This window comes from Oncorhynchus mykiss, chromosome 24 (assembly GCF_057628025.1).
Source record: "Oncorhynchus mykiss isolate SJ-2025 chromosome 24, ASM5762802v1, whole genome shotgun sequence".
In the NCBI taxonomy this organism is placed as follows: Eukaryota; Metazoa; Chordata; class Actinopteri; order Salmoniformes; family Salmonidae; genus Oncorhynchus; species Oncorhynchus mykiss.
This window is the reverse complement of record NC_143045.1, coordinates 14,517,429-14,530,482: the sequence shown is the minus strand read 5'-3', so window position 1 is coordinate 14,530,482 and position 13,054 is coordinate 14,517,429. Positions and strand designations below refer to the sequence as shown.

The following is a 13,054-nucleotide window of genomic DNA, read 5'->3' as shown; positions in this document are numbered from 1 at the left end:
ATGTATGATCGTGGACTACAGGAAAAGGAGGGCCGAGCATTCACCCATAGATGTGGCTAAAGTGGAGCAGGTTGAGAGCTTCAAGTTCCTTGTTGTCCACATCAGAAACAAACAAACATGGTCCAAACACACCAAGACACTCGTGAAGAGGGCACGACAATGCCTATTCCCCCTCAGGAGACTGAAAAGATTTGGCATGGGTCCTCAGATCCTCAAAAAGTTCTACAGCTGCACCATCGAGAGCATCCTGACCGGTTGCATCACCACCTGGTATGGCAACTGATCGGCCTCTGACCGCAAGGCGCAACAGAGGGTACTGCGTACAGCCCATTACATCACTGGGGCCAAGCTTCCTGTTATCCAGGACCTCTAAACCACGCTGTGTTAGAGGAAGGTCCTAAAAATTGCCAAAGACTCCAGCCACCTTAGTCATAGACTGTTCTCTCTGGTACCGCACGACAAACGATACCGGAGCGCCAAGTCTAGGTCCAAAATATATTTTTTACTGCTTCTACCCCCAAGCCATAAGACTCCTGGACATCTAATCATATCGCTACCCAGACTATTTTTATTGCCCCCCCCCCCCCTGCTGCTACTCGCTGTTTATTATCCATGCGTAGTCACTTTACCCCTACCTACATGTACAAACTAACCAGTACTCCGGCACGTTGACTTGGTACCGGTGGCCTCATTATTGTTATTTTATTGTTGCTCTTTTCTTTTTTACTTTAGTTAATTTAGTATATATTTTTCTTAACTCTTATTTTTCTTAAAACTGCATTGTTGGTTGAGGGCTTGTAAGCAAGAATTTCACGGTAAGGTCTTCATCTGTTTAATTCGGCGCATGTGACAAATACAATTTGATTTTATTTGAAGTGTTGGGACCCTCTAGCCTGGCACTCGACAAAATCACCAACCTGCTGTGTAGGCAATGCTATCAGCTCTCACATTAACCTTCCAGGAGTTTGTGTTCTGTGTACTGTGCATAATAAATAAATAATTCAGTCGAACCAATCCAAAGCTTCTGACAAAGGGAAGGTCACCCAGACGCAGATTAAGTCTACTCCTGGACTAAAACATACTGTCAATGGAGATTCTGCATTGAGCATTTTTTATTCTATTTATTCTATGACCAGTCTTGATCTGGGTCCTGTAATTCAGGGAGGTAGCTGGGTACTGTTGAGTGGCTACCTTGCTAGCTATAGTCAGAATGAGAGACACAACCGTCTGAGGAGAGGTCATCATTGGTAGCCTGGCCCCAGATCTTTTTGTGCTATCATTCTAGCTCCTTGTCATGTTTGGCATGACAAGGGGTGGACTAATAGCACAAACATACTGGTACCCAGAATACACAGTTAGGGCACTGTCGTTTTTCTTGACCATTTGATCTAACTAGGGAAAACATAGAATAACTCAGCAGCCTGAGTCCTAGCTATAGTCTAAAACCTAGGCCCAAAGCTTTTCCTGCTCAGGTAAAAGTGAGGATTCTTATTATCACTCTTGTCTTCTTTAGACCTACAGTACACTTTCAGTGCCTATCCACCCAGAGGGGATGACAGAATGTATGAGTCTCAAATGGCACCCTATTGCCTTTATAGTGCACTACTTTTGACGAGAGGCTTCTGGCTAATATAGGGAATAGGGAATATATATATAGGGAATAGGTTACCATTTGGGATGCAATCAAGACCAGCCGTGCCTCTCCCGGAGCCCCTCGGGTCTCTACAGGTTAATAGCTGCATTAATTGGTTCCTAGGGAACAAGGCAATATAGTGGACTAATGACCTGGAAGCTAATGACTCAATAAACATGTTTATTATGCTTTCCTCATGGAAAAGTATTAATGGAGTACATGAACAAGTATATGATACACTGCCGATTTTGCAGGTTTTCCTACTTACAAAGCACGTAGAGGTCTGTAATTTTTTATCATAGGTACACTTCAACTGTGAGAGATGGAATCTAAAACCCCAAAAACCTGAAGGATCTGGAGAAGGTCTGTTTAGGAGTGGGCCAAAATCCCTGCTGCAGTGTGTGCAAACCTGGTCAAGAAATACAGGAAACGTATGATCTCTGTAATTGCAAACAAAGGTTTCTGTACCAAATATTAAGTTCTGCTTTTCTGATGTATTAAATAATTATGTCATGCAATAAAATGCTAATTAATTACTTAAAAATCATACAATGTGATTTTCTGGATTTTTGTTTTAGATTCCGTCTCTCACGGTTGAAGTGTGCCTATGATAAAAATTACAGACCTCTACATGCTTTATTAGTAGTAGGAAAACCTGCAAAATCGCCAGTGTATCAAATACTTGTTCTCCCCACTGTACATAAACTCAGCAAAAAAAGAAACGTCCCTTTTTCAGGACCCTGTCTTTCAAAGATAATTCGTAAAAATCCACAGATCTTCATTGTAAAGAGTTTAAACACTGTTTCCCATACTTGTTCAATGAACCATAAACAATTAATGAACACGCACCTGTGGAATGGTCGTTAAGACACTAACAGCTTACAAACGGTAGGCAATTAAGGTCACAGTTATGAAAACTTAGGACACTAAAGAGGCTTTTCTACTGACTCTGAAAAACACCAAAAGAAAGATGCACAGGGTCCCTACTTATCTGCGTGAACATGCCTTAACGCATGCTGCAAGGAGGCATAAGGACTGCAGATGTGGCGAGGGCAATAAATTGCAATGTCCGTACTGTGAGATGCCTAAGACAGTGCTACAGGGAGACAGCTGATCGTCCTTGCAGTGGTAAACCATGTGTAACAATGCCTGCACAGGATCGGTACATTCGAACATCACACCTGTGGGACAGGTACAGGATGGCAACAACAACTGCCCGAGCTACATCAGGAACACACAATCCCTCCATCAGTGCTCAGACTGTAATGCAGGTCCTCACCAGACATCACCGGCAACAACGTCGCCTATGGGCACAAACTCACCGTCGTTGGACAAGACAGGACTGGCAAAAGGTGCTCTTCACTGATGAGTCGTGGTTTTGTCTCACCAGGGGTGATGGTCAGATTTGAGTTTATCGTTGAAGGAATGAGCGTTACAACGATTTCTGTACTCTGGAGCGGGATTGATTTGGGGGTGGAGGGTCCATCATGGTCTGGGCCGGTGTGTCACAGCATCATCAGACTGAGCTTGTTGTCATTGCAGGCAATCTCAACAATGTGCGTTACAGGGAAGACATCCTCCTCCCTCATGTGGTACCCTTCCTGTAGGCTCATCCTGACATGACCCTCCAGCATGACAATGCCACCAGCCATACTGCTCGTTCTGTGAATGATTTCCTGCAAGACAGGAATGTCAGTGTTCTGCCATGGCCAGCGAAGAGCCCGGATCTCAATCCCATTGAGCACGTCTGGGACCTGTTGGATCGGAGGGTGAGGGCTAGGGCCATTCACCCCAGAAATGTCTGGGAACTTGCAGGTGCCTTGGTGGAAGTGTGGGGTAACATCTCACAGCAAGAACTGGCAAAACCATGAGGAGGAGATGCACTGCAGTACTTAATGTAGATACTGACTGTAACTTTTATTTTGACCCCCCCCCTTTGTTCAGGGACACATTATTCAATTTCTGTTAGTCACATGTCTGTGGAACTTGTTCAGTTTTTGTCTCCATTGTTGAATCTTGTTATGTTCATACAAATATTTACATATGTAAAGTTTGCTGAAAATAATCGCAGTTGACAGTGGGAAGACGTTTCTTTGTTTGCTGAGTTTACATCATGACCTTTACTGGATTATTTTATTCTGGGTCAAACATATCCCACAGTGATCCCAGAAAAATACATGTATCTAGTCCTCTGATTTCTCAATTGAAAACAAAATATACACAGTGTATTTCTAATTATCAAGGAATTACCTGGACATTTTTAGAAAATAATAAACTATCCAAATTTAGCAACAGGTTTTCAGAGGAGAACCAAAGCTAGAGGCCATCTGTCAGATAGCTGACACAGGGGAATTATGTTACATTGAACAGTTGGCCCTGAGAAAACAATACATGCATTTAGTTGGATTTCATGGTATAGTATGTCCTAGATTTCTCCCTCAAATTGTCACACAATCACCAAGCTTGTATATAACTTACATTGCCCATTATCCATTACTGATGGATGTGATAATAGTAGTGTCAGGTAGCCTAGCGGTTAGCATTTTGGACCAGTAATTGAAAGGTCGCTGGTCCGAATAAGGTGAAGGCATATAACCCTAATTTGCTCCAGGGGTGCCGTACTGCTTTGGCTGACCCAGTAAAACAACACATTTCACTGCACCTATCCGGTGTATGGGCTTACCTTTTACATGTTTAAATCCATTTATTCACTGTTGTCAATTGATTCTGAAAGTCTTGCATATCTTATGTAAGAAATTCAAAGTCATGAACTTCTGTTTAAAAAAAAGAAGTTTTATTTAAATAATAATTGTATTGCATTATACAGGAATTATCTCAAAGTGTATAACATCAAATATAAACTTGATAAAGACTTTAAAAAAGTCCATGTATTTTTTTAAGACAAACTAGAAGAAGAATATTTTATTTTATGCACTGAGATTGTTGTGTAATGAGTCATATACTGTGTGTGTGTGTGTGTATATATATGTATATAGAATCATGACATCAAAATGTAGGATGAAAGGAAGGCCAGCCGACAGAGATGAGTCTTAAAGCCTGCTTTCAAGGCCCCAGCAGCCCTGAGATTGTCCGGAAGAGAGTTCTAAAGGCGGTGGCTTGGTAGTTAAAGGCATGTCCCCTATTGTGCGGAGCCAGTTGCTAGGGGCGAGGAGCAGTTTGGCGTGGCTTGAACGTAGAGTGAGTGGAGGTTCATAGGGGGAGAGTAAGTTTGACAGGTCAGTGGGTCCAATGCCATTTATGGCTTTGTAGACGAGGAGGATAAGTCCATTTTTTTAACGATAGGTATCCAATGGAGACCAGCAAGTGAATTACAACAAGTAAATGGCAATATTTCACAAATCAGAAACTGTTTTACATGTCTGATTTTCACCATCCTCACCCCATTCATTATTGCAACTAGCCTATAAATAACAAAAACACACAAGTGACATCACAAAAATCTAACAATCAGGACAGAAAAGGTCACACTACTGTTTAGCTTATGTTTTAGGGTACAGACCTACAGGTAGTATGTATTTACAAGCCTGTCTGATTTTAGTCATCCTAACTCCATACACAACAGGATTAAAAAGTGGCTGGCACATCAGAAAGTACACTGATAAAATAGTGTGAAGTACAGTTGGAACATTTCTCATAGGCCTATCAAATCTACTCTGGAGCAGATTTAAGAAACAGCCGAAAGAGAAGTTGAGCAGCGAGGCCAGATGAGGAGTACAGGTGCTGAAAGCTTTCTGTCTGGTCTCAATGGAAGATTTCAAACAAATTGTCAGAATCTTAATATAAGAAAACAAAATAGTAATTAAAGGGATGGCGACAGACAAAACAACACCGTAGAGTCCATAGATGTTATTAACTGTTGTGTCTGAAGTTGAACAAGCAAGTTTCACTACCAGGTAGTTGTCACAGTACACTTTGTCTATAACGTTCCCACACAATTTCAAACGAATAGTTAAAAAAAGTGTTATGATGCTTTTTGCAAAAGGGTACAACCATATTACACAAATTAAAAAACACACCCTGTTGGGTGTCATGATGACATTATACTGTAGTGGATAACATATAGCAAGGTACCTGTCATAGGACATGACTGATAAATTGCAGAATTCCATAGATCCATATGTGTACATGCAAAAGATCTGTAGGTAACAGTACACAGTGGAAACTGAATGGGCATCTGAAACCAAATGAATCATAAGAGCAGGAAACAAAGCAGTGCTCCCATACAACTCATTCACAAACAAACTGCACAGAAACAGATACATGGGTTCATGAAGGCTTCTCTCCATACATATAACCATGATAAGCACAATGTTCGCAAAGACTATGGAGATGTATAACACAGTTAATATAATCAAATAGAAGTACTTGAAGTGTCCACTGTCACTATATCCAGCTAGCATAAATGACGTGAATTGTGTTGAGTTTTCCATTTTCCTAATAGTACTTATAGAAATATTTGTAGATATATTTGGTTCACAAGACAAGGATAACAGTATCTATCGCGTGAAACTATCAAGCTCTTATTGACATCTCATAACTGCCACATTCTTAGAATTGCTAAAGATTTGCTAAGATTCTGCATTATTGCCACAGTAACCTGTTACGTGGCTGTCATGGACATTGAGTAGAACATACAGCAAACTTAATTCATCCCGAGTGTAGTTCACTAATATTATATATTATACAAATACAATTGACAAACTGTCTTAGCTTACCGATCTTTGCTCTACTGTTACAAACACTCCAATCATAGTGTGTAAATCAAACAGGATGCTAGTCGTGCAGAGCTGTGGTGTGGTAACACTCCTCATCATAAGTCACATACATCTCCCCACCAGAGACCAGGGTTCAATCCCTGTGTCCAACTTTCTCACTGCTTCTCCCACTTGATTGTCTCCCCCTCTGATTGTATTACTGTATAAAGAAACACCAATAAAAATATGTACATGTACACATACACACACATATATATATATATATATATTAATAACAGGACGTAAGACTAGATCACCTGGTATCTTTTTCCAGATTGCATTGGTGTAGACAGACCTTCTGTATGGTCTGTGCCGGTGGGCTATTCCACACTAAACTACTGTCATATCACCAACCTTTTATACCCTTTAAAGGAAGAAAAAAACTATATACAGCAGTGTGTTTACTTGAACTCCAATGGCACCAATAATTCAATTGTCATGGTGTGACTCCCAGCCTCCAGTGGGTGGTTAGGCTAGTGCAGTGTCGGCTTGGCCAATAAACGGCATAAGCCGTCACTTAGTTTCTGTGTGTGTGTGTGTGTATTTGTGTGTGTGTTGTGTGTGTTAAGGAGTTGGAGGAGCCCAGGTCTGCCTTTCTGCAATTAGTACTTTCCTGAGCACAGATTATTCTATAGTCTCAATCTCTCTCTCTCTATCTCTCTCTCTGTGTTTGTGTGAACACATGAACCATGTAGGCCATGAACAAAATATATCATGGCTTCTTGCATCATTAAACAATTAATTGATATTTAGAATACACTGCACATGCACAATTACAAAGCAGATGCATAAGACGTAGATATCGCTCCAACAATGTCTTCATTTACTTTCACCAGACAAGTTGCTCTCCAAGGCTCGGAAGACATTCATAGACAGTGTGACGAAGCCAGTGATCAAGCAGCTCCTGGATGACCTTTTGGAGGACAAGGTGCTGAACGATGAGGAGACAGAATCGGAGACGGAGGAGAACAGCACTAGGGCAGAGCAGGCACGATGCCTTATCGATATGGTGCGGAAGAAAGGGAGCAAAGCCAGTGACAAGATGATTGCCAGAGTTCAGGAGAGAGATCCTGGACTTTATAACAAATTGGATGAGTGAGTGAAACTGATACACCATTCAGTTACGTCTGTCACAGTGCCAAACTTCTCTTCGATTTGATAAGCGTTAGTAAGGACTTGTATCATGCTGTATTTTCCCTGCAGCACCATCATCAACCCAGTTATCACAGCAGGAGGAGCAGCCAATGTCCTCTGTCCTCACCCCCAGCGACTTTAAAATCATCCTTCAAATCTGTCAGCTTAAGCTAAAGATATTAGTTTTTTTGCATGGGTTGCGTCTCAATCTTCTCACGAATATAATGCAAACTATTTTGACCACTCTATGGAAAGGGGAGACTCTCACGATGGTGTTCTTTATTTTGCTCAACAACACCCACAAGTGTCATGGAACTTGTCTGAACTCGGTAACGCTGATGTACCAATGTCTGTCTGTGGTGTTCGAACCGTTTGAGCTACACACTAATATGACCCCAGTATGGAAAGGGGAGACTATCGCGAACACAATGGTGTTCTTTGTGTTGCTTTATGACACAAGTATCACGTAAGTCGTCTGAAGGTAACCCATACAAACTAATGGAAGTATTGAGGTAGTTTTTTGCCAACAAAAATAAGGGGTTAAATATATGTCCAAAAAAACACAAATTTCCTAAGCTTTCTTATATCTCCCAGATATAGGACAGATACTTCAAAACCTTATTCCTTGTGATTCATTTTTTGACTGTCTTTTTTGCCATTCATGCATGTGTTATTCAATACGTTTATATGGCTATAGCCTAGTAGTAAAGGCAAAATTCTATATTTTATCAAATTATTATATATTTATATTTTATACCTAATGGGCTCCTAAAAATGTAAATCAAATAGCTAAATGATCCATGGTATGACTATCATAAAACATTTCCATATGTTAAAATGTTTAGTACCCCCCACCCCTCTTAGAGGTTAAGGTGGACATTCTTCATAGGAAGTGTCGTGAGGTTCAAGCGTATAAACCCCTGGGGGTACCTGAGTCACAGTTTCAGAAACACAATCATTTGAGTTACTCTAAAAGCAATATAAAACAATAAAATCCTCATCTAGCAGTGAGTATAGTCCTACAGCGTAAACAAATCATCATCATCGTATTGACTTGTAATTTCACTAACCGCAATAACTAAGTAACAATGTATACCTACACTGTTATTATACAGTGGTTTTAGCACCACTTGTGAAGTGGGACCAGTTTGCCCACATATGCTATTACTGTTTGCACCTGTCATTGCTTTGCTCTATAAGATTTACCCTCCAATTTATATGTCTTGTCAGAAGCACCGGCCCTGCTCATAAACAGTGTGGAGTTTGATTATAGGGAACATGCTGAGACGAGGAGAAAATGGCTTCTAGAAGAATGTCTACATGTATCAGTAGTCTATGGTTTGTCTCCTCTGTTGCTGACTCTGTGTGTTCTTGCAGGAAATGAACGAGGCTGTAAAAGGTTTTTCATAAACGTGAGGAGCACTCCTTGTCGGACAGCGTCTTTGTGTGATGATGTCTCACTTGGGAGCTGGGTGCCATCATGGGTGTCCAGTACAAGAAAGGGGACCAGAAACCGAGGTCTTTCCCAGACAGATTTCGACCAAAGACATAACCACTGTAACAAAGGACTACTACTTCTTGCCAGGCCTCTCAGTAGTTGTGATGGTTGATTAATTGTACACTATTCACAATGGAGGAATGAAGGAGGAACAATGTTTTAGAAATGTTTTTGTATGAAACCATACATGATAAAGTGTTTGGTATATTCTCCTGGTAAAACCATTACCAGTATGTTCACATTTTGCACTTATAATGAACCTTTTAAAATATTATTTTAGCATCAGCGAATTACGTGTCAAGAGTAGGTTTTGCTACTCCTGTTGTAACATTTGGAAAATAAGCAAAATAAGTCTGGGTGGCACAAATCAGAGAACCTCACTGACCATTTTAGTCTCCCTAGCAGAGCTGGTTTAACTTGTTTTCAAGTTATCTAAACAGGTGAGTGACTATAACACAGGAGGCAGCTCTGCAGAGTGGTCACCAGCTGGCACAGCCACAAAGTCATAAAATCAGATTTTAAACCTAACCTTAACCACACTGAAAACCAGAATATCTAACCCCAACCTTAAATGAAGACCCAAAAGCAAATGTTTGTTTGAAGAATCTCAAATATAAAATATATTTTGATTTGTTTAACACTTTTATGGTTACTACATGATTCCATATGTGTTACTTCCTAGTTTTATTTACAATGTAGAAAATAGTAAAAATAACGAAAACCCTTGGAATGAGTAGGTGTATCCAAACTTTTGACTGGTACTGTGTCTCAGAAGTCTTCAGTATTTTCACTAAATGTCTACACTCTGTTGACAGCAACAGTTCTGTAGCATTGTGGCAGGATAGATTGACTTTTTTTCCTGCACAGTTATTGAGTGTTAGCACATGAACGTTTATATTTTTAAGGGATATGCATTAGGTTGAAAAAGATATCACCAAAGTACATCTAATCACCTGAACATCTAATCAAATGGCTACCCAGACTATTTGCATTGCCCCCTCCCTTATTTTAACCACTGCTACTCTCTGTTGTTATCATCAATGCATAGTCACTTTAATAACTCTACTTACATGTACATATTACCTCAATTACCTCGACTAACCGGTGTCCCCACACATTGATTCTGTACCGGTACCCCCCTGTAAAGATGAAGTCGGAAGTTTACATACACTTAGGTTGGAGTCACTAAAACTTGTTTTTCAACCACTGCACAAATGTCTTGTTAACAAACTATAGTTTTGGCAAGTCGGTTAGGACTTCTACTTTGTGAATGACACAAGTAATTTTTCCAACAATTGTTTACAGACAGATTATATCACTTATAATTCACTGTATCACAATTCCAGGGGGTCATAAATGTACATACACGAAGATGACTGTGCCTTTAAACAGCTTGGAAAATTCCAGAAAATTATGTCATGGCTTTATAATCTTCTCATAGGCTAATTGACATCATTTGAGTCAATTGGAGGTGTACCTGTGGATGATTTTCAAGGCCTACCTTCAAACTCAGTGCCTCTTTGCTTGACATCATGGGAAAATCAAAATAAATCAACCCTCAGAAAAAAATTGTAGACCTCCACAAGTCTGGTTCATCCTTGGGAGCAATTTCCAAATGCCTGAAGGTACCACATTCATCTGTACAAACAATAGTACGCAAGTATAAACACCATGGGACCACGCAGCCGTCATACCGTTCAGGAAGGAGACGCGTTCGGTCTCCTAGAAATGAACGTACTTTGGGCGAAGGGTGCAAATCAATCCCAGAACAACAGCAAAGAACCTTGTGAAGATGCTGGAGGAAACAGGTACAAAAGTATCTATATCCAAAGTTAAACAAGTCCTATATCAACATAACCGGAAAAGTCGCTCAGCAAGGAAGAAGCCACTGCTCCAAAACCGCCATAAAAAAGACAGACTGTCACGTTCTGACCTTAGTTCCTTTGCTTTGTCTCTGTTTTAGTAAGGTCAGGGTGTGAGTTGGGGTGGGCAGTCTGTTTGTTTTTCTATGTTGGTTCCTGTGTTCGGCCTAGTATGGTTCTCAATCAGAGGCAGGTGTTGTTAGTTGTCTCTGATTGAGAATCATACTTAGGTAGCCTTTTTCCACCTCTGTTTCCTGGGTGTTTATTTTCTGTCTTTGTGTATGTCACCAGACAGGACTGTTTCGGTTTTTGTTTATTCACGTTTATTGTTTTGTTCCAGTGTTCTGTTCAGTTTGATTCATTAAATATTACATCATGAACACTTACCATGCTGCAAATTGGTCCTCCGATCCTCCTCGCTACTCCTCCTCAGAAGAGGAGGACGAGATCCGTTGCACAGACAATAGTTTTGCAACTGCACATGGGGACAAAGATCGTACTTTTTGGAAAATGTCCTCTGGTCTGATGAAACAAAAACATAACTGTTTGGCCATAATGACCATCGTTATGTTTGGAGGAAAAAGGGGGAGGCTTGCAAGCTGAAGAACACCATCCCAACCATGAAGCACAGGGGGTGTTTTGCTGCAGGAGGGACTGGTGCGCTTCACAAAATAGATGGCTTCATGAGGGAGAAAATTTGGTAGATATATTGAAGCAACTGTCACGACTTCCGCCGAAGTCAGTTCCTCTCCTTGGTCGGGCGGCGTTTAGCGGTCAATGTCACCGGACTTCTAGCCATCGCCGATCCACCTTTCATTTTCCATTTGTTTTGTCTTGTTTTCCCACACACCTGGTTTTCCCACACACCTGATTCCCCATTACTTGTTGTGTATTTAACCCTCTGTTCCCCCCCCATGTCTATGTTTGAAATTGTTTATCGACACTTCCGGCTGGTTTTGTTTTATACCCGTGTTTTGTGGCAGCCGGTACTTTGTACTTGGGTTTTTTTGTACTTGGGTTTTTTTGTACTTTGTGCTGCCTCACTTGTTCGTTGGGCATTTGTTCTGTGATGCGGTTGCGTTCTGTAAAGTAAAGTGCTTTGTCCACTCATCCTTGCTCTCCTGCCCCTGACTTCCATGCACCAGCTACACCCACCATTGACAGCAACATCTTAAGACATCAGTCAGGAAGTTAAAGCTTGGTCGCAAATGGGTCTTCCAAATGGACAATGACCCCAAGCATTCTTCCAAAGTTGTGGAAGAAAGCCTTAAGGACAACAAAGTCAAGGTATTGGAGTGGCCATCACAAAGCCCTGACCTCAATCCTATAGGAAATTTGTGGGCAGAACTGAAAAAGCATGTGTGAGCTAGGAGGCCTACAAACCTGACTCGGTTACACCAGCTCTGTCAGGAGGAACGGGCCAAAATTCACCCAACTTATTGTGGGAAGCTTGTGGACGGCTACCCGAAACGTTTGACCCAAGTTAAACAATTTAAAGGCAATGCTACCAAAATACTAATTGAGTGTATGTAAACTTTTGTAACCCACTGGGAATGTGATGAAAGAAATTAAAGCTGAAATAAATCATTCTCTCTACTATAATTCTGGCATTTCACATTCTTAAAATAAAGTGGTGATCCTAACTGACCTAAGACAGGGAATTTTTACTTAAATGTCAGTAATTGTGAAAAACGGAGTTTAAATGTATTTGGCTAAAGTGTACCCTGACCCTCCCCTTTAGATTAGGTTTTGCGGTCGGAGTCCGCACCTTTGTGGGGGGGTACTGTCATGCCCTGACCTGAGTATTCTTTGTTTTCTTTATTGTTTTGGTTAGGTCAGGGTGTGACATGGGTGATGTATGTGTTTTTTCTACTGTCTAGGGGTTTTGTAGGTTTTTGGGGTTGTTTACTATCTAGGTATTTATATATGTCTATGGTTGCCTAGATTGGTTCTCAATTAGAGGCAGGTGTGTATCGTTGTCTCTGATTGGGAACCATATTTAGGCAGCCATCTTCTTTGGGTATTTCGTGGGTTATTGTCTATGTCTAGTTGCCTGTGTATGCACATTTATAGTATAGCTTCACGGTCGTTGTGTTGTTTTTGTAGTTTGTTTAGTGTCTGTCTTTATTAAAATATATAACATGTATTCTAA

General features: G+C 40.8%; 1 protein-coding gene across 1 annotated transcript; it reads right to left on the bottom strand.

Annotated features, from left to right (window-relative positions):
- Window positions 1-5,133: 5,133 nt before the first annotated feature.
- LOC110503331 (olfactory receptor 11A1-like) lies at window positions 5,134-6,087 on the bottom strand. The gene has a single exon (XM_021581697.3). It carries the CDS (start codon window positions 6,082-6,084, stop codon window positions 5,134-5,136), a length of 951 nt encoding a protein of 316 aa, XP_021437372.3. The 5' UTR covers window positions 6,085-6,087.
- Between the last annotated feature and the right edge of the window lie 6,967 nt (window positions 6,088-13,054).